The 20,955-nt window shown below is 52.8% G+C and overlaps 1 protein-coding gene across 3 annotated transcripts in view; it reads left to right on the top strand.

The window, feature by feature from the left end:
• HIP1 (huntingtin interacting protein 1) overlaps nt 1-20,955 on the top strand; it is a 148,382-nt gene that overhangs the window by 55,109 nt on the left and 72,318 nt on the right. The window contains exon 1 of one of the 3 annotated variants that reach the window (XM_060649221.3): nt 15,258-15,389. The exons of the other annotated variants lie outside the window; for them this stretch is intronic. Within the exon in view, the coding sequence (XP_060505204.3) occupies nt 15,372-15,389 (18 nt within the window). The 5' untranslated portion in view covers nt 15,258-15,371. Of the gene's footprint in view, nt 1-15,257; nt 15,390-20,955 lie in introns of those variants that run through there. 3 annotated transcript variants of the gene reach the window in all.

The following is a 20,955-nucleotide window of genomic DNA, read 5'->3' on the forward strand; positions in this document are numbered from 1 at the left end:
ACATTTAACCGACTGAGTCACCCAGGTGCCCCTAACTCCTCATCCTTTTTGGCCCCAACTCGAGACTTTTTAAAAATACAGCAAGAGGGGCATCTGGGTGGCTCAGTCGGTTAAGCGTCCGACTTCGGCTCAGGTCATGATCTCATGGTTGGTGGGTTCAAGCCCTGCGTCGGGCTCCATACTGACAGCTCAGAGCCTGGAGCCTACTTCAGATTCTGTGTCTCCCTCTCACTCTGCTCCTACCCCATTCATGCTCTGTTTCTCTCTGTCTCAAAAATAAATAAACATAAATTTAAAAATTTTTTTTAAATGCAGCAAGAAACGCAGGGGGAGAGCTTGTATCTTAAAGCAGCATCTTCAGCTTTGAGGAGGAAAATGGATTTTAAAATGAAGAACAAAGAATGGGCCAGGTAACTGCCAAGTTGAACAGCTTGAAACTCCATGAGGGGAGCTGTTTTGGGGTTTCTGTGTGAAGGGAGGAAAGAGAAGATTCCAGATATATTGCCCCCTTCTCTGTCGCCCCCACCCCCAGGAAAAATGAGAGGGCCATGGGTTCCATGCCTTTCCTTGCAGAAGCTTGGGGCAGGGGAGACTGTCACCAGGCTCGCTGCAACACCAGATCTAACTGAGAATGGTGTCGGGTGACACCTTGGCCCCACCTGGCCTCCACAGGGAAACAGAGGTCTGCTTATCCGGTGTGGTCACTGTGCCCTGCCCCCCAGGAGCCTCCGTGGTGGCCCAGGAGCTCATGGCCACTGAGCACACTTCCCATGCACTGGATATCAATCATCCCATTTAATCCTGTCCACAACCCTAGGTCATCTCCAAAAGACAGGCACAGTGAGGGTGAGGTCCTTATCTAGACCATACGGCTATATGTGGTCAAGCCAGAATCCTTGCTCTTACCAGGATGCTAGTTGAGCCAGATCGTAGGGGCCGGGCGAGGGGAGGAACAGCGAGGTTGGCAGGATGAGAACTGGCAGGAGACTCTATAAAATAAAACCTGTTATACCCATAAGGACAAGTGTGTTATTTATTAATAAAATTAGCAATACAGGGAACTTTTTGGAGCCCAGAAAATTTCATGGGCATTCATAGTTTACTCTAGGTACTTGTCTCATGTTATTTTTCATTTGATCCTTAATAACTTCTTGTGAGAAGGGTGTTTTGTTTTGTTTTTTATTTATTTTTTGAGAGAGAGAGCATGAGCCAGGGAGGGGCAGAGAGAGGGGGACAGAGGATCTGAAGCCGGCTCTGTGCTGACAGGCTGAAACTCACAAACCGTGAGGTCATGAACTGAGCTGAAGTTGGACATTCAATCGACTGAGCCACCCACATGCTCTGAGAGGGGTGTTTTTATGCCCATTTTATGGAACGAGAAACTGAAGCGCACAGAGTAAGATGCCTCAGGTTGTACGACGAGTGTGTATGTGAGCCTTGCTGTGTGTAGGGTATGGGTCTAATGGTTGTGGGCCAGTGGGGTTCTCAGAACATAGGCGACCCCAGCCCAGGGGAGGGGCAGGAATCCCCAGCTTAATGAGGTCACAGGGTTATTTTTCCTAAACTTTTATTATTCAAATCATGGATTGTAACAAATGCAAATGACATGTTTTTTTATTTAACATGTATATTATTTAATAAGCTCTGCCTCCATACTGATCCCATTTATTTAAAATTTTTAATGTTTACTTATTTTTTGAGAGACAGAGCACGAGTGGGGGAGTGACAGAGAGAGAGGGGGACACAGACTCTGAAGCAGGTTCCAGGCTCTGAGCTGTCAGCACAGAGTCCAATGCAGGACTCAAACTCACAAGCTGTGACATTATGATCTGAGCTGCAGTTGGATGCTTAACTGACTAAGCCCCATTTATTTATTTTTTTAAATTTTTTTAACGTTTTTATTTATTATTTTTGAGAGATAGAGCGCAAGCAGGGGAGGGGCAGAGAGAGAGGGAGACACAGAATCCGAAGCGGGCTCCAGGCTCTGAGCTGTCAGCACAGAGCCCGACGCGAGGCTTGAAGCCACCAACCACAAGATCATGACTTGAACTAAAAAGTTGGATACACAACTGGCTGGGCCACCCAGGTGCCCCATAATGTTGCCATTTATTAAAAGGATGATGGCCACCTCTAGTGATGTTGGTATATTTAGCAGTGGCAGAATTTTCCCCGTGCATATGCTTCAAGAGCCTCCCTGGAAGTTTGGAAGAGTTCCTGGCCCTGAGCTGGGCTTGGAAGGAGCCCAGGTTCCTGCCCTCAAAGGGTCAACCGGCCCAAGTAATCCCACCAGAGCTAGAGATGTTCAAGAAATACTGTGGGGAGCCTGACCCTTCATAAGTGAGGGTGTGTGTGTGTGTGTGTGTGTGTGTGTGTCTGTCTGCTAGGGGGAGAGAAAGAGAATGGACAGAGGTGGCCCTGTAGCAAGAGGAGCTGGCTCATGCAAAGGCCCTGTGGCAGGAGTAATGTGGGGTGAGGCTGGAGTGGGTGGCAGGCCCTTGGGATCACCCCCTTGAAAGCTGTGTATAGGGAGCTGGGTTTTTAAGAAGGGGGTGACCTGCCTGTGTTTATGAATGATCTCTCAGGTGGGGAGGTGGGGCAGGTGGGGAGTCTGGAGGTAAGGATGCCACTGCCTCCAGCATCTCCCCACCTAAGACTGAGATACCATGACAGAAGTGGACCCTGGTCCTAGAGTCCCTGCTGAGGCCTGCTGGGTGCTCAGCCTAGGAAGACTTCAGAGGAGAAGCAGCCTTGAGGGAGGCAAACAGGCAGGACAGAGTGGGCTTCACATCACCGTGACCCTGGGGGCCAGGGGCGTGAGGGCTGTGGAAATTCTAGCTCCTATCCTGGTCCCTTCCCCACCCCCCACAAGGGTCCTTTGTGGAGAAACAGGAACCCTCTTGCACTGTTGGTGGGAATGCAAATTGGTGCAGCCGCTCTGGAAAGCAGTGTGGAGGTTCCTCAAAAAATTAAAAATAGACCTACCCTATGAGCCAGCAATAGCACTGCTAGGAATTTACCCAAGGGATACAGGAGTACCGATGCATAGGGGCCCTTGGACCCCAATGTTTATAGCAGCACTCTCAACAATAGCCAAATTATGGAAAGAGCCTAAATGTCCATCAACTGACGAATGGATAAAGAAATTGTGGATGTCCCCAGCCTCCTACACCCCTTCCTCCACTGCCCTTGGTGTTCCCTGGACACCTGCACCATCTTCTTTTTATTTATTTATTTATTTACTTACTTATTTACTTATTTACTTATTTACTTATTTTCAATATATGAAATTTATTGTCAAATTGGTTTCCATACAACACCCAGTGCTCATCCCAAAAGGTGCCCTCCTCAATACCCATCACCCACCCTGCCCTCCCTCCCACCCCCCATCAACCCTCAGTTTGTTCTCAGTTTTTAAGAGTCTCTTATGCTTTGGCTCTCTCCCACTCTAACCTCTTTTTTTTTTTTTCCTTCCCCTCCCCCATGGGTTTCTGTTACGTTTCTCAGGATCCACGTAAGAGTGAAACCATATGGTATCTGTCTTTCTCTGTATGGCTTATTTCACTTAGCATCACACTCTCCAGTTCCATCCACGTTGCTACAAAGGCCATATTTCATTCTTTCTCATTGCCATGTAGTACTCCATTGTGTATATAAACCACAATTTCTTTATCCATTCATCAGTTGATGGACATTTAGGCTCTTTCCATAATTTGGCTATTGTTGAGAGTGCTGCTATAAACATTGGGGTCCAAGTGCCCCTATGCATCAGTACTCCTGTATCCCTTGGGTAAATTCCTAGCAGTGCTACTGCTGGGTCATAGGGTAGGTCTATTTTTAATTTTCTGAGGAACCTCCACACTGCTTTCCAGAGCGGCTGCACCAGTTTGCATTCCCACCAACAGTGCAAGAGGGTTCCCGTTTCTCCACATCCTCGCCAGCATCTATAGTCTCCTGATTTGTTCATTTTGGCCACTCTGACTGGCGTGAGACCTGCATCATCTTCTTATGCAGGTAACCCCCACATTATCTTGAAATGACATGAAGGGTGGGCCCCTGGCTTTATGTGTCTCAGTCATTATAGCACTTAGCCTGGTGTCATGCATACAGCAGGCACTTAATAAAGGTTTACTGGATGGAACTAGAAGGGAGCAGCCAGTAAGGGTTGCGTTCACATAAAGGGGGTCTCAAGGGCAGAAGGAGCAGCTAGGGAGGCAGGGGGTGTTGGGGAAGGGGCAGGTGAAAGGTGGCCCATGCAAAGAAAGGTGACAGCTGACAAAGAGAGGCAGATTCCAGAGGGGTCTGGATCTGATTTGGTGAGCAACCAGAGAAAGAGACCATTATAGATACAGATATGTTGATATATTGATATCACTATATGTGTGTATGTATATATATTGAGAGCAAGGGAGGGAGAGAAAGGAGGTATTTATTTAGAAGGAATTGGCTCGTGCTGCCACCTGCAAGCTGGAGACCCCAGGAAAGGCAGTGGTGTAATTCGGTCTGAGTCTGAAGGCCCGAGAAGCAGGGAGCCCATGATGGAAATCCCAGTCCAAGGGTAGGAGACCAATGTCCCAGCTCAACCATCAGGCAGAAAAAAAGAACAGAATTCTCCCTTTCTCCACCTTTTTGTTCTCTTTGGGCCCTCAACATTGGACAAGGACCACACCGTGGAGGGCCTTCTTCTTTATTTACGCCGTCCATCAAATGCTAATCTTGTCCACAGATGCCCCTAGAAGTCAGTTAGTCAAATCTCTGGGCTCCCTGTGACCCAATGAAGGTGAGACACGGATAAGCCGTCACACCAGGATGGGCAATTCCAGAGTCAGTCCTAGTGCTGAGCACCTGCTGGGAGCCACCCTGTGGGCTTCTTTTTATATCGGTCCCTAAGCCCCCCAACAGTGGTTATTGCCCTGTCTGCAGGAGGAGAAACTAAGTCACGGCATCCACATCTAAACAGAGGCAAAACTCTTGGACACCCTTCCTCGGCAGGCATTGGGCTGCCAATACAAGTTTGCCTCTTTACCACCTGAGGCCTTCGGTGATTTTCATCTCCATGCTGTGTCCTACCCCAGTGTAATTCTATTTTTGATGGTCATTATTACCAACAGTGATAATTAACACATGTGCGGCTCTTCCATAGAAATGATAGCTAACTGTTGGGTAACCTGAGATATACCAGGGAATCTTCTCTATGACGTGCATTGACTAGCCTCATTTTGTAGAAGGGGGAACTGAGGCAAAGAGAGGTTGCGTGACCTACACAAGACCACACCTGACCGGGGTTCCGAGCCCAGGGTCTCCTTTGACTTTCCCAGTGACCTGCCCCAGGCTGTATAGCAAGAAAAAGATGGAGGTGGGGACTTGAACTTGGGGGTTTTGACTGAAAAGCTTCTCCTCTGTAGCCTCTGCACTCTGCCTTCCAAATTCTGGGGTATTTTTGCTGTGTGTGTGGGAGGGGTGTCCTTGAAGACCCTCCCACTCTCCCTCCTTCTCCTGTGAGCCCAGCGCTTACAGGTGCCCCCAGCCTCACCTCCTGTGTAAGGAGCTGCCTCTTGCTAAATAGTTTTTGTACAGAGCCCATGTCCTGGCTTTTACAAAGAAATGTGTGTGATGAATAAGCATCTAAAAATAACTCAGGATCAATTTTTTGGGGGGTGTATGTGGAGGGCTGTGTTTTCCTTTCTCTTCCCTCCTCTCCCTCCCTCTGCCCCCAAGGCCCATAAATTGCTGCTGGTTGACAGCTGAGCCAGGCTGGCTTCCTGTAAGGCTGTAATAACATGGAATTAGCCTGGCTGCCGCCCCCCTCCAGCATGGAAATGCCAGCGCTTGGTCACTACAGACATCTCTGGGTTGCTACCTCCCGCCCTGGTCTACACCCCGGGGGATAGGTCTTTGCTTATTCGATGACTGGGCAGAGACAGGTTCCTGGACTTGTCCTCCTGGGAAGGGACAACTGAGAGAGGCCGACAGCTTCTGGGCTGGGCCACTTGAGGGTGCCCAAAATTGCCGCCTCCAGGGAGGAGCCGGGCAGGCAGGGGCAGAGCTCTCTGGGAGCCCCGGGCCCCCTGAGTAGAGGTTTCCAGGCCGTCTGCTGACTCAGGGACTTGGCTGAGTGGCTCCCCTCTGTCTCAGTGCCTTCAGTGGGCCCCCTCACCCCCGCTGGCCACCCACAGACTGCCTGGAGAGGCTTTAGAAATCTAGCAGATTTCTGCTGCCCAGAACCCACCAGCTAAACACGGCATCCTAAGACCAGGCCGCTTTTCTTCCCCAGGAGAATCTATCTCGAAGAATGGGTATCGATGTCAGTGCCAGGGCAGGGCTGGGGGGAGATGTGCCAGGGCTTTTGCACGCTGCTCGGCTCTGCCTGGAATCCCTCTTTCCTCCTGTGATGTGAAATGTGCAGAGAGGGCCCACGGACACCCGTGTCTAACAGGGGCCGGGGCGTGGCAGCGCAAAGAGGGAAAAGAAATCCGCAAAGGGTTCTCGCATATGCTGAGCCTTTGGCCAAGGAGTGGAAAATTCCAGGTGGAGCTCGGAAATCCCCAGTGTAGACTGGTAAGGGAAGTACAGCACTTCCTTGTCTCCTGTCCCCTGTGGCTTGAGCCAGGACAGGCCGGGGCAGGGGCGGGGGGGAGGGTGCTGCTGAGCTGAGCACCGGCTACTGTTGTGCACTTGTTCCCAGTCTCGACTGCGCCCCAGCATCTCCTGAGGGGAGCTTTAAAATGCTGATGCCCAGGCTGTCCCCACGCCAGTGACGTCAGCATCCCTGGGGCGGGGGCCAGGCCTCTCGGGTGATTGAGATGTGGATGTGTCTCCGGGCTGGAGGGCCGAAGCTGGCTTTTCGTCCACACTCTGCCTTGCTTCTTCTGATCTCTCGAATTCAGAGGTGGGCACGGTGGGCACGGCCGAGCTTCCTACAAAACAGGGGCTTGGTGAGTACTGTGAACGGCTGCTGTGCTGTGGATGAGGATAGAGAATGATTTAGGCCACATTTCAATTTCAGAAAGTGCTTTTCATGATGGCATTAAGAAATGGCCCTTGGGGCGCCTGGGTGGCTCAGTCGGTTAAGCCTCCGACTTCGGCTCAGGTCACGATCTCACGGTCCGTGAGTTCGAGCCCCGCGTCGGGCTCTGGGCTGATGGCTCGGAGCCTGGAGCCTGTTTCCGATTCTGTGTCTCCCTCTCTCTCTGCCCCTCCCCCGTTCATGCTCTGTGTCTCTCTGTCTCAAAAATAAATAAACGTTAAAAAAAAAAAATTAAAAAAAAAAAAAAAAAAAAGAAATGGCCCTTATAGGGGCGCCTGGGTGGCTCAGTCGGTTCAGTGTCTGACTTCGGCTCAGGTCATGATCTCACAGTTCATGGGTTCCAGCCCCTTGGGGGACTCTGTGTGGAGCCTGCTTGGGATTCTCTCTCTCCTTCTTTCTGCCCCCCAACCCCGCTCATGCACACATGCGCGCTCTCTCTCTCTCTCTCTCTCTCTCTCTCTCTCTCCCTCTCAAAATAAGTAAATAAAGTTTAAAAAATAAAATTAAGTAAAAAATTAAAATTAAGACAGAACTTCCCCTTGGCCCATCTTTAAGCCCCACTGCCTTCCCCTGGGCTTGCCCTGAGCTGGGTTCTTGACCTTGAGACCCAGCAAGCCTCCCAAATGGCCCTGCTGGCTCCCTTGACTCACACACAGGTGACTCCCAAATCTGTGTGTCTGGGCCCTCGCGGCCCACACTGCAGTATGTCCATTGCCAACCACACGGCCAACCAGCAGCACAGACTTGAGGTACTGACAACCAGGGGTGTCGCCTGCCTCCCTGGAAAACAGGGCCCTTGTCCTGATTCCTCCTGGTTCTTCTTAACGGCACCTTCCTCCCAGTGCCCAGGGTCAGATCTTCCTCTGCCCCTCCTCCGTCCCTACAGCAGGTCTGTCTCCTGTTCCCTTCCGGAAACCATGGCCGAAATCCTGGCTCCTGTCTTCCCGGCTCCCCGCCCCAGCCCCTGACCACCTGGCCCCACTCCGGATGGGCATCGGAGAATCTGCCGGGACTACAGGAGCCATCCCCCTGCCCAGCCTCTGCCACTTGACTCTCCTGCACCCACACCAGGTGCCCCAGCTGGCCTCAGCCTGAGCTCCACAAGCAAGGAGGCCCTCAGTCCTGCTTTACTTCCTGAGTCTGTAACTCAGACTTGTTGTAACTTGGCTGTAACTACTTGGCGGCCATCTGCCTTTCTGTTGCCCACATGTGAGCCTGGGTTCTAGCTGGGACTCCCTCTCCCTCCCCATGTATCTGCCTGGGGACACGGCTCTGTTTCACATGGATCTAGAACACAGTTGGCTTGTTGCCCTGCCACCCCTGGTCACCCTGCCGCGTGCAGTCACCCTGCCGCCCTGTCCCCCTGCGCATGCTGTGCCTGACTGTCCCCAGCCTCCAGTCTCCCTTCAGGGCTTCGTCCCCACACTGCTCTCCTGGGACCCCACCGGAGCGCAGTGGCCCATGGAAGTACGTGGGGCAGTCCCTGTGCACCGGGCAGCGGGAGCCCGGTAGCAGCCTGGCATTGCCTGGCCCATCTCGTTCACCTGAATTCCTGAGCCCTCTGGGCACCCTGCTGGTTTGGTCCCTTTGAAACTGTCTGCCCATGCCTTCGCCCTTTACGTGTATCCCTTCCTCCGGAGAGAAACACATTTCTGGGATGGCTCAGGTGCTGCAGCGGCCAAAGCTCTAAAGGGAGCCACTGGTAGGCAGGACTGGAAGCAGAATTCTAGATTTTGAGGTCCGTGGCTGATAAAACTGGGACTAAGCCACACGGGTTCATGCACACTCAGTGTCAGAGTGGGAGAGGTGCCCCAGGCCTCTGGTTCTTTCTTCTAGGAGAACCCCGGCCCTTTCCCTGCCCAGGAGGGTACATTTCCAGGCACCTTCTGTAGCAGGCTGCACTCCCAGGCTCCTGAGTGTGTCTCTGGGTCCCAGAGGGGGCCTGATGATTGCAGAGCACTTGACCTCCCCTAGCACTAAGTGGCAATTCAGGCCTCATCTCATTACTCATTTATGCTGCAGGTCCCCTGGGGTAGCTCTGACATCCCCGGCTGCTACCCAGAGAGTGCCCTGGGGGAGACACGTCCCAGCTGATGGAGAGGCTCCTGTAGCCTTACTCCCGGAGGGCTGATGGACTGTCCATGAACAGCGATCCGCGTTTTTGCCACGGCGAGTTTGCCCTGGGAAGGTGGGCCATGGATGTGGAGGGTGGGGGGAGTGGAGAGTCTGCGCTAGAAGAGCTGTGGAGTCACATCTGTGTGACCTTGGGTGTCACCGACGTCCCCGTAGCTCACCATCTGTGTCGGGGGCAGGGAACAGACAGGACAACACAGGCAGAGCATCTTGTCCGGTGCCTGGCAGGTGCATTCCTTGCTCCTGCGAGCACTGTGACGGGCAGAGCACTGCACAGACGCTTATTAAGTTTAGTGCAGGCTCAACAACACGCATCGCAATCATACTTCAGCAACTAAGTCTTTGTTTATTTAAAGTTTTTTTTTTTTATTTTGAGAGAGAGAGAGACACACACAGAGTGGTGGGGGGCAGAGAGAGAGAGAGAGACAGAGACAGAGAGAGACAGAGAGAGAATCCCAAGCAGGCTCCACACTGTCAGCACAGAGCCTGATGTGGGGCTCGAACTCACAAACCCTGAGAACATGACCCGAGCGGAAACCGAGTGTCAGATGCTTAACTCACTGAGCCACCCAGTGCCCCCTAAGTCTTCACTGAGTGGCTGCTCAGAGCCCTTGCAAGGATTTGGTGGTACTGTGCCTACTCCAAGCTCCTAATGTGGATTTTGGAGATTACCAGCCCTGCTTGGGCCGCCTTGTGAACGTCAACACACAGGTGGCTGGTCTAGCTGAGAAGGAGAGCTGGTGGCCTGTCGACAGCGGTTCCTGCAGACCCAGCACTTACTTGGCTGTGACGTGAGCCCAGGACTCTGATGAGTTAAGCCGCTAATATGATCTGGTTCTTTGAGACCACAAAGGATGAGGCTTCTGGGGGCAGTAGTCAGAAAGCAGAGATCCAGAGCTCGGTGGAAACACCCATCTGGGTGGGAAACCTACGTGCCACCAACTGTCCCTGCCAGCCTGGGGCTTCCCCAGGAGAATTGGTCAGCTACACATTTTACTGTTACCACGTCACCAGTATCTGGATACTGCTGAGGGGTTCCTGGAAAACGCATTTTACACCCTGAAAGCAAATAGCTAGGATTCTGTGTACGCTAAGAGGTATATGCTCCAGGAGGTCAAGATAGAGACAGACTTACCAGTGGTTCCACCTGAAGGGTTTTGGCAAGAAAATGTTGAAATGGAAGCTGGAGCCTGTTTGTAACCTTCAGCAGCACCATGGGAGGTGGGGATTTGAGTCTCTGCATAGCCGTTCGTTCTCCTTTCCAGCACTTTCTTAACCCTGGTGACCCCATCTGCATTCTCTCCTTGTCTTTGACTTCACCTCATCCCCCTGTGTGGCTCTGGGATTTTCCTGGCCATGCCCTCAAATCCCGTTCATTGCCTACAGCTCCCTGCCTAAGTTGCAATCATGTTCTGTCCAGCTGGTGTCTTACAGTCCATATTTATTTTAACTTTGGTTTCAGAATTTGGGACACCTGGGACAATGCCAGGTGTCTCTAACATATAGGCCTGTTCTGTGTGTTCATGACCAAAACCTACGTGAGTCATTTCTTTTTTTTTTTTTTTAAGTTTATTTATTTATTTTGAGAGAGAAGGAGCATGAGCGGAGGAGAGGCAGAGGGAGAATCCCAAGCAGGCTCCACACTGCCAGCGCAGAGCCCAACACGGGGCCCGAACCCACAAACCATGAGATCATATGACAAACCGTGAGACAAAATCAAGAGTCGGATGCTTAACCGACTGAGCCTCCCAGGTGCCCTGGAGCCTACACTTCCTTCTTTAATACTCACTGTAATTATGCAAGTAATAATATTTCAGTTCATCCTCCTTATAAAATACTAAAACACTGAGGCAAAGCTAAGAACCTTTGGACCTCCCTCCCCCCATCTCAGTGCCTTCCTCAGGTATCAGTGGCACACCATTTCTTCTGCAACACCTCACCTGCAGAATAGGTGTTGTCGTAATACCTGCTCTATCCGCCTTACCTGATGGTTTAAGGGTCCAACGAGAGAAGGGACCGAAGGGCATTTTGTGAACCTCACAGCCCTCTGCGTATGCTTGTTGTTAGTGGTAGCACAGTGACATACGTTATCTAAGGCCCTTCTTTAAGGGAAGATTGTTTGGTCGAAACTTCATTACTGGGAATTAAGGGACTCTCGCACTTCTAACGTACTCTGTAAGGTCCAGCCCAGACCATCTGTGTGGGACGGATTTGTAGGGCTAGGCTGCAGAACCGCGGTTCTCCAGTAGGTGTCACCCTCCACCAGGACTCATGGGCCTCCTGGGTCCATTCTATACTTTCGTTGCCAAAGGTGAAACCAGGATGTGGGTATGGAATTCTGGCGGCGGGGCAGGATGTAAGGCCAGTAAGGCCCAGCCTGTGCCTGAAGGAGCCCACAGGGGAGCAGGGAGAGCCCAGGGCACGGACCATCCCATCCCAGGGTGATCCAGGCTGTACACACACAGGGGCTGTCTGTTGTGGGAACCTACTCCAGTGACCAGCTATGTGTGGATGGGTCTGGGATGGCTTCACAGAGGTGACATCTGAGATGGGTCCTGAAGGATGAGAAAGAATCTTCCAAGTGGAAGAAGTAGGAAGGGCATTCCAGGAGCATCCTGAGCACATGTGAGCAGTTTGATGGGCCAGGACCTCCTTGATGGGGTAGAGGGGGGAGGGGGGCTGGGGGAATACAGTAGAATGGAGATGGGGCCAGATCAGTAGGGACCTTGAGTGTCAAATGAACTATGGAAAGGTTTGGGGATTTCTGTTTTCCCATTTGGGGTGGGCCAGTGAGGAGCTGCAGTTACATGTGTGGAGATGAATCTGATGGGAAGAGACTGGAGGCAGGGAGGCCAGTTCGGAGGCTGTTGTTCAAAGTCTCAGCCAGCGGAGGAGCAGTCCATATTGGAAGAGAAGACATCGACTGGAAGCTATTTGCAAGAAAGAACTGCATGGATGTGGAATCTTGATTACATGGGGTGGGAGTAGGCTGTTGTTAATGGACGAATAAGGCTGACTTCGAAGTTTCTAGCTCCAGCAACTAAGCAGAGGTGGAACCATTAGATGAGACAGAAAACACAGAAGAAGCAGGCTGTGAAAAGATGGGGGGAAACAAGACTATATCTTTAGACTCCTTGAGTGTGAGATGCCTGGGAGTCTGAGCCCCTCCCCCTCCCCCCATAGGTGGAAATGCCCAGTAGGCCACTGGATGCAGTGGCCTGGAGCTGGTGGAGAAAGGACAGAGTAGCAGCCGAGGGCCTCGGCATTCTTACATCCGAACCCCCTGTTTCTCTTCCTGTCCAATTTACTAAAAAAGAGGCTCCCCCAGCCTGAGCCGGTGGCCCATAGCCTCGTGGGCTTCCTCATGGCACAACCACTGCAGAATGGGGGGGGGGGAGTCCCCTTCTCCCCCTCTTCTCCAAGTCTGAACCCATCTGCCCAAGAGCAGTGGTAGGAAGAAGGGCAGGCACCCAAAGGTGTTCATGTGCTGAGTGGGCCTGGCAGGGTGATGGGTTAGTGACAGCAGAGAAGCTCAGCGTCTTTAAAGATGCTGTTTGCGTGTGTGTGAGCGTGTGTGTGTGCGTGTGCATTTATGCATATACATGCTTGCATGTGGGGACTTGCTTATTTGCCACCCCCCCCCACCCCCCACCCCCACCGCCAGGCCTGCTCCTGGCCAGCCTCCTCTGCTGTCACGTGAGCAGCTCCCCAGCGAGGAAGTCTATAGGGAGGGCAGCCCGGAGGCAGCCAAGGTATCAGTCCCCACTGACCCTCGGGCAGCCTATTGGTTTCCCGTGTTTGCTGGAACAAAGGATCATAAACTTGGTGGCTAAAACAACAGAAACTTATTTTCTCCCAGTCCTGGAGGCCAGAAGTCTAATACCAGTGTTTTGGCCAAAATCAAGGTGTTGACAGGGGCCATACTCCTTCTAGAGACTCTAGGAGGAGACCTGTGCCTTGCCTGTTCAAGCTTCTGGAGGCCACCAGCATTTCTTAGCTTGTGGCCGCATCATCCTGACCTCTGTTATGCTACCTTGCCTTTTCTGTGCGTCAGATCTCCCTGTTAGAAGGGACACATGTGATTGCTCTAGGATCTACCCAGATAATTCCAGGACCATCGCCCCATCTCAGAATCCTAGACTTAATCATACGTGATCATCTTTGCCACAGATGGTAGTATTTATAGGTTCCAGGGACTAGGACATTTTCTCTTTGGGGGCCACCATTCAGCCCACTACAGGCAGTTTGGGAAAGTTCTTTCATTTGACCCTTACTGCCTGTGTGCAAAGTAGGCGTCACTATCCCCTGTTTCATGAGAAAATGGGCTTTGCCAGCTAGGATGCCAGGAACTATTAGGAGACTTTGATCTGTTGAGTTCATAGTATTTTTTTTTAAACATATGAAAGCTTTTTTTTTTTTTTTTTTTTTAAGAAAGAAGATGTTGGCACATTTCATCGGGCCGCAAATTAACCCCAAACTCACCTGCAGCCCAAACTCAGGGTTCGACAGAGAGACCCTGGCCCAGAGAACCGTTACCTGAAGCTGAGGGCCCCTTAACTGAGCTCTAGAGCCAGGAAATGAAAATACTCACCACAGTGAAAGCCCCATCCGTTCCTCTCCTTCTATTTTTACATCTTTTATATCATGCTGTTCTCACATCCCCCTAAGGAGGCAGGCTAAGAAACAGTCCCTATTTCATAGATGGAGAACTCAGATTTAAAGGGGAGGGGGCCCTCCTAGTCAGGCGAGCAGGCCCTGGGGCCAGGATGGGGCACTTACTAGTGCTGCCTTCCTGGCCCTTTGGTATGGGGCGGGAGGGTCAGGGTTGTGCATGGGTCCTGCCACCTGTTCATTGGAAAGGGTTTAGAAGCTGGGGCTCAGGGTAGCCTGGGAAGCTCTTTTTGGCTTGGGCTGCACTGTCCTAATTGGGGGTTCTCCTGCCCCCATTCCTTGCCAGATGCGTGACCTGGAGGAAATCACTCCCCTGCTCCGAGTCTCAGTTTCCTCACCTGGGTAAAGCAGGGTTGGTGTAAGTGGACTCCGGTCCCTGCTGACTCGATTTGTGCCCCAAACCTCTCTGCTCATCGGAGGATTTGAAGCAGCTTGTGTTGAAACCATAGGCTTTTCCTGGAGACTGTGGCCCAAAAGAGCATTTGCCAGGGGCCCTTTGCTGCCACCAGCTGTGTCTCCTGCAGAGAGGAGTGTCTGCCTCCCGTTTCGCGAAGGGCAGGCTAGGCATTAAGGAGTGGAAGGTTCCGCGATTCTGGCTTGAGAGAAAGCTCTGCGCTCAGGGCAGACGGCATTGAGAAGCCAGTTTCCCTCACCCCCGGAAGGGCTGGCTCGGGCTCCCTTGAGCCGGGCCGCAGAACCTTCCGGGGATACCTGTTCCACTTCCTTCCATTCGCCCGTCTGTTTGCAGACCCCAGACTCATCTGGGCGTCCCCTCCGGATTAGCCGCAGGAGGCAAACTGGCTCTGAATTCCGCCTTTGTGCGGGGAAGCCAAGTGGGGAGGGGCCGAGCGGACCCCCTGCCCCCACTGGAATGTCGGCTCGCTGCGCCCCCATCTCGCTCCTTTTCAGCCGCCTCCCCCGCTCACTTCCTGAGTCCCACCGATCCCACCACCAAAACGCGCACCCGCGCGCGCGCGCGCACACATACACACACCCAAACACGCTCACACTCAAACACACTTCCTGGCGGGCCTGGCTGTCTCGCTCCCCGCTCGGCGATCCCCGCAGCCAGGGCTCCGGGAGAAGCGACCTTTTGTTATTCAAATCACACCCTCGCCGCGCGCCCGGGCCGCAGGCTCCGGCCCCGGGGATCCTTCCTTTGCCCGCACCGCCGTCCCCCCCCACCCCGATCCTCGCGCGCCCCCGCGCCCCCCACCGCGGCGCCACCAGCTGATCGAGGGACTCCCAGGCCCCCAGGGGGCTCGGCCGTGCGGTCTGCCCGCCGAGCCGCGCCTCCCCCGCCCCCGGTGCGCGCTGCGGCTCCGCGCTCGGCCCCCTCCCCCTCCCCGCCTCCCCTCCCCCTTCCCTTCCTTTCTCCGGTCCAGCCTCGGTCCTGCCGCCGCCGCCGCCGCCTTCCCCGGTCCGCGGGGGCCCTGCCGGCCGCCCTCCCCGCAGCATGGCACCATCCGGGCGGAATTAGCCGGGAGCAGCATTTGGGGGAAGCGGGATCTCAAGGGGTGGGGGGTGCCCTGCAGCCTCGGTCATGGATGTGAGCAAGATGGTAAGTGAAGAGCAGGAGCTCTGCCCTGGAGCCTCCCCCGGTCCCCGTCCCCGAACCCCCCTCCCTTCCTCTCTCCCTTCCAGTCGGCTTGATCCATTGAAAGTTTCTGGATTGTTGATCTTGCTTGTCGGCCCCAACTCCAGGAGTGCCGGAGGAGGGATCCCGGCCAGGATTGTGGGGGCGGCTGGCCAACAGGGACGGGGGCTCCCGGTTTCCCGCCGTGCTGCCACCAGGGCTGCCCGGGAGAGCTCACTAGATCCCAAGCAGAAGGCTGTTGAGTTCTCCTCCCGAACTGGGAAACCAGCCTGGTACTGGGAGGGCCAGGCTGCAGGAGGGGGGCTTGTCCTATCCTCTCTAGAGCCCCCTGCTTGCACACCTATTTGAGATTTATGGGAAGATTTTTGGACTGTGCCAGGGGGCTGGGTGGGGGCACAGGTGGCTGGCCTGGAAGGGTAGTGAGGAGGAGCTAGGGCTTAAACCATCTTAGAAAGTGAGGGGGTAGGAATGGAATCCTTGGCATAGATGGGAGATGTTTTGATTTACCACTTGTAGACCCCAGTGGCTTTGGCCTGAGGACCAGCAAACACCTTTGCCTCTTAAGCATCTGGCCCTGGAGGGGCTGATTCCTCCCCCAGGCAGCCCTGTGCCCCCACCCCCCCCCCTTCCCAGGAGCACAGTAGGAGCTGAATACATTGTGGTTCATTGACTGATTGGGGAACAGCCCTCAGGGGGTAACAGGATGTGATTTGGGGCACTTGGGGCAGGTTTTCCCAGAGGTCCCAGACGGCTCCCACTCTGAATGGAGATTTAAGGCTGTCCTTGAGACCGCTACCACTCTGACCCTGGCTTTAGACCAAGAGTGCCCCCACCCCCCGGCCCCCCCAGACTGATAACGTTTGAGAGCCTGTGTGTCAGGCTGGAGAGGTACCCAGTGATGGTCTGTGCTGGGATGGGGTGTGTCTTTGTGTCTGGGGAGAAAGAGGTCTGGGTCTGCCTATTCCTTAGGGAAGAGAAGGTACTGGAATTTCAGTTCATCTTGTACAGAATTAGGCTAGTTTCCCCCAGAGAGTGCATTTTGAAGTTACCATCTCTATGGAGAAAGCAGGTGAGTTCCTGGGCCTGCCAGCCTTTGGCATTCCGTCTTGGGATGGGAAGCAGAGGATAGGTGATAGTTGTCTCTTCCACCGCTGGAAACCAGTCTCATACTGAGCAGTGCCCTGGACCTGGGGGCTGGATGCGGGGTCTCGCTGGCTCCCAGGTTCATACGAGGACACATACCCATCCGTGGTTGGGCGGGGCCAGAAGGCTGGACCACCATTCCCCGTGCGTGTACTACGAAAGCTTACTTTCTTTGGGCAACTATCAGAATGACCCTTCCAAAAACATACTGTATGCAGCTGTGAGTGTGGGGAGGTGGAAAATTGAGTAGCAGCCACGCTCTTTTCTAGAGATGCCTCAGCAAGACCAGAGTCACCTGTCCTGCACATGGACCTGAGGCTCTAGACCAACGTCCACCAAACCACATCACTCCCAAGCTTCCTTCTGGCCCTGAGCTAAGCTTCCTTCCAAAGCCTGGACTGTGAGGACCAGCTTACAGAATTCAAAGACCTGCATCTTTAGAGATTTGGGTCCCTTCTAACGCTACCACCTCTCTTCATCTGTCTGCTCATGGACTCAACAGCGTTTATTTAAAACCTCTGATTCCTATAGCGAGTGCTGTGTGAGGTACACAGAAATGTCACCTGTGGCCGCCCTCCCTGCTCCTCCAGGGCATCTGGATGGAGGTCTCTAGAGAGATGCAGGGCCGACGAAACACCCACCTATCAAGGCTCCCAACCAGGAGGCCACAGCTCTGAGGGGTCTGCAGAGGAATTGGGGGTGGGGGTGGGGACAGAGTTCAGATGGAAAACAAGGCCCTAGGCTGGCTGTCAAGGCTGGGTGGAGTTGGCTGTGCTGAGAGCAGTGAGGGGCATTGCCTGTCGGGAGAGTCACGGGAAGAGGAATGGCCAAGACCATCGGGTGAGACTGGGGACGTTTTGGTTCGGGCACATTTAGATCAGGAAATGTTGAGATTGTTGGTTGGAGCCAGATCACAATGGCCTTGCATGCCGGCCAAGGTGTTCAGACCCTGGCCTGTAGGCACTGGGTAGAGAAGGGGGGGCACAGGAGAGGCACATGTATTACCTCTCTCTTCTTCTAGCTCGGGGTCCGAACAAAAGTGATATTAGGTTCTCATTAATCATTGAGCAGTCAAAAGCCCAGTCCAGAAACAATGGTCCCCTGCTCTTTGTAAAGAGCACAGACCCAGGACTGTGCCGCAAGAAGAACCTGACCCACCCCCGGGAATTGGCACCTGCTTCCCATTCCTGCCAAAGGCCAAAGTCGCTTTCCTGTTCTGACCATTTAAAGTCCTCTATCTGGTTTGAAGTCTTCACTCTGGGGGGCCATTGGCTCCAGGATCGACCTCAAACCCAGCATTTAAGCCACGTCCTTAGCAGAGCCTGACATCAGCCTAGAAGGTTTCTCTTGCTTCCCACCGAATGAGAATAAGCAGATTGTAGTCCACCCGATTCCCTACATGCTATTGAGCAAGTTTTTGTAATCTCTTAGTCCCATCTGTAAAATGAGAAGAATGATATCTGCCTTGAGCATCCTAGCAAAGGTTGGAAATAATTCTTTCAAGGCACAGGATCTGGTATAATTAGTTAGTCCCCCTTCCATGGTGGCTATTATGATAATGATGGTTTCCAGAGTCACCTCTAAGATGACTCTGATCTCCACCCCCTCCTTTTTTTTTTTTTTTTTGTTGTTGTTGATTTATTTAAGTATTCTCTACACCCAACGTGGGGCTCAAACTGAGGACCCCAAGATCAAGAGTCACATGCTCCCCCAGCTGAGCTGGCCAGGTGCGCCCCCCCCCCCCCACCCCGACTTTATTCTCTTGATTGGCATGAAGAGTTGCCTGAAGGCTATATTTCAGTTGACTGCTCTCAGGAGCAACTCTTCCAGATCTATTCTCTTTCTGAATGAAGGTACAAATGACTGTGACAGTGGACCTACCAGCTGTTGCAAGCGATGAATTTTTGATGACCTCAGATTGCTGCCCAAGGGAGGGCCTGTTTAACCTGGCACTCGGGTGAAGTGCTGTTGGGGGATTGATGATGGAGTCTGTGCCTTTACTGAACGCAGAGAACGCAGTGCTGAAGTTTGGGGATCAGAGCCAATGTCGTCAATCCTTACAAAAGAATGCATGGTTTATGTGATGACTTAGATATGCTTAGTGCTTTACAGTGTACGAAGCGTTTTTACACCTGTTCGTGCTTAGCACAACTCTGTGAGGAAGGCAGGGTGGAATTAGCCACATTCTACAGATAAGAAAACCGGAGTTCGGGAAATGAAGTCTGGATCCCATACAAGTGGCGGAACCAGGTCTCATACCCGGTTCTCCTGATCACCAAAACGTACACTATGGTGACAGAGTAAATAAAGGGCAAGGGAGAAGATTCAGTGACCAGATTCTAGAATGGACACAAGCCAATCTAGAAGGGCAAGCTGGAGTGGTGGCCTTTGGCTTCTGGGTCCCATAGAGGGGCAGGGGACGTTAGTGCCCATCTATATGCAGACTACACGCCTGTCGGTTACCTACCTACTGCTGTTTTCAAAATTCAGGTTTCTTCCTGCATCTCTGCTGCCCCCCTGAGATCCCCCAGCTTACACAGCAGGAAAATGGGAGGGGTAGAGAAAAGGTGTTTCATGTGTTCAGAGTCAGTGATAACGGTGGTGCGGCGGGAAAAGAGCTTGTGCCCGACGTGTTGTCGCTGCTGGTGTGCGGGTGTATTTGCTGAGTTGAGGAGGGGCGTGGGAAGAGGAAACGCCGAGTCGGGGAGATCCCTGTGTAGAATGATGCTGAGAACTGTCTTCACAGCCCGGAGAGGCTAATGGCTACATGACGTGTTCTCCTGCCTAGGGTCTGAGCTAAGTAATCAGTTAAGGCTGGGCACGGATGACAGGCGTGGTGAGCCTAGAGCAGCGTTTTCAGCTCTGGGTTACAAAATCAGCGTAGTGGGCTGCAACCAGCATTTGGAAAGAGTGAAGTAGATTGGAAAGCACCCAGGCATGTTACGTGAAAGGGGGTAAGCGTTCGCTCTCGAAACTGGCTTTGGTGGTATGCACACGTGTGCACAAGTAACAACTGGCCTTGTAAAATGTACGTGTTTTTTTTACTATGGTCAGAGTCAGAAAAGGTTTTGAAGCCTCTGACCTAGAGAATGTCCAGAGAGCGAGGAGGATGTCAGCCTCGTAAGATGAGTGGTTCAGCCCATGGAAGAGAAAACCCCAGAAGCGCTGGTGGTTATCTTTGACTCACTGTGGGCTGTTGAGACAAAGAGGTAGTTCATGCACTCCACATGGCTCTGGAAGGTGGGATTCGTTTGAAGAGGGGCTAGATCTTGGCTGGCCAGCACTTCCCACAACAGAGCCGATCTTCGGCGGAATCAACTCCACGAAGCGGGGGAGAGCCTGTCTGTCCACCGGAGCTGCTCGGGGACCCTGGAGGAGCCTGGCCTCCCGAGTCCTTGCCAACCTTGGAGACTCTGGCACAGCTTGGCATTCAGGGTTTGGGAGCCTCAGAGACCTGTGGGTGGATGGCTGAGGTCTAGTGTGGCTGGTCTCACCGTAACACCGGGGAGCAGTTCTAGGGAAGCGAGTCCACATAGCCTAGCTTTGTGCATCCCTCACCATCGTTCCTAAAATTTCAGCAGAGCATCCTAGCAGTCTTCTCCGAACAGTCCCTGTAAGAAGGTCGGGGATGGTGGATGACAGTGGCCTCAGCCAAGTGCCAGCGAGGAAGGAAATCTGTGATTTGCCTCCTTCAAAAATGCTTAGAAAAAAAAAAAGTTTTTGACATATCATCTGATTGTCATGTCTTATTGTCACTGATCACTAAGATTGTTATGGGCCAGGATGAGGTTCAGTTCAACCCACGTGCATATTGGATACTCACTTTATGTGTGGACCCCTGGATGTAGACGTTAAGATGTTTGAGCCAGAGCTGAGGACGGCCGGGTTGTAGACAGACAGAGACTCCCTTGAAATGCATTGAGTGGAATGACACGTAGACGCTTGTCAGTGACAAAAAGAACACTCTCACTTGGATTATTTACTGCCTTAAAACAGCCTTGAGAAGCAGAATTCATTGTCCTCGGAGGTATCTCCCGATCTCCCTGGCAGGCAGGGGCTAAGCTCAGAAGCAAATGGAGAGTTTTGTTTTGTCTTTTTTAATGTTTATTTATTTTTGAGAGAGAAAGAGAGAGTGTGCGCACATGCATGCAAGTTGGGGAGGGGCAGAGAGAGAGGGAGACACAGAATCTGGGGCAGTCTCCAGGCTCTGAGCTGTCAGCACAGAGCCTGACACAGGGCTTGAACCTACGAGCAGTGAGATCGTGACCCGAGCTGAAGTCAGATGCTTAGCTGACTGAGCCACCCAGTTGTCCCTATAGGGTTTTTTTTTTAATGTTTACTTATTTTTGAGAGAGAGAGAGAGAGAGCGAGCACACAAGTGGGGGAG

The sequence above is a fragment of the Panthera onca genome, chromosome E3 (assembly GCF_046562875.1).
Source record: "Panthera onca isolate mPanOnc1 chromosome E3, mPanOnc1 haplotype 2, whole genome shotgun sequence".
Taxonomy (NCBI): domain Eukaryota; kingdom Metazoa; phylum Chordata; class Mammalia; order Carnivora; family Felidae; genus Panthera; species Panthera onca.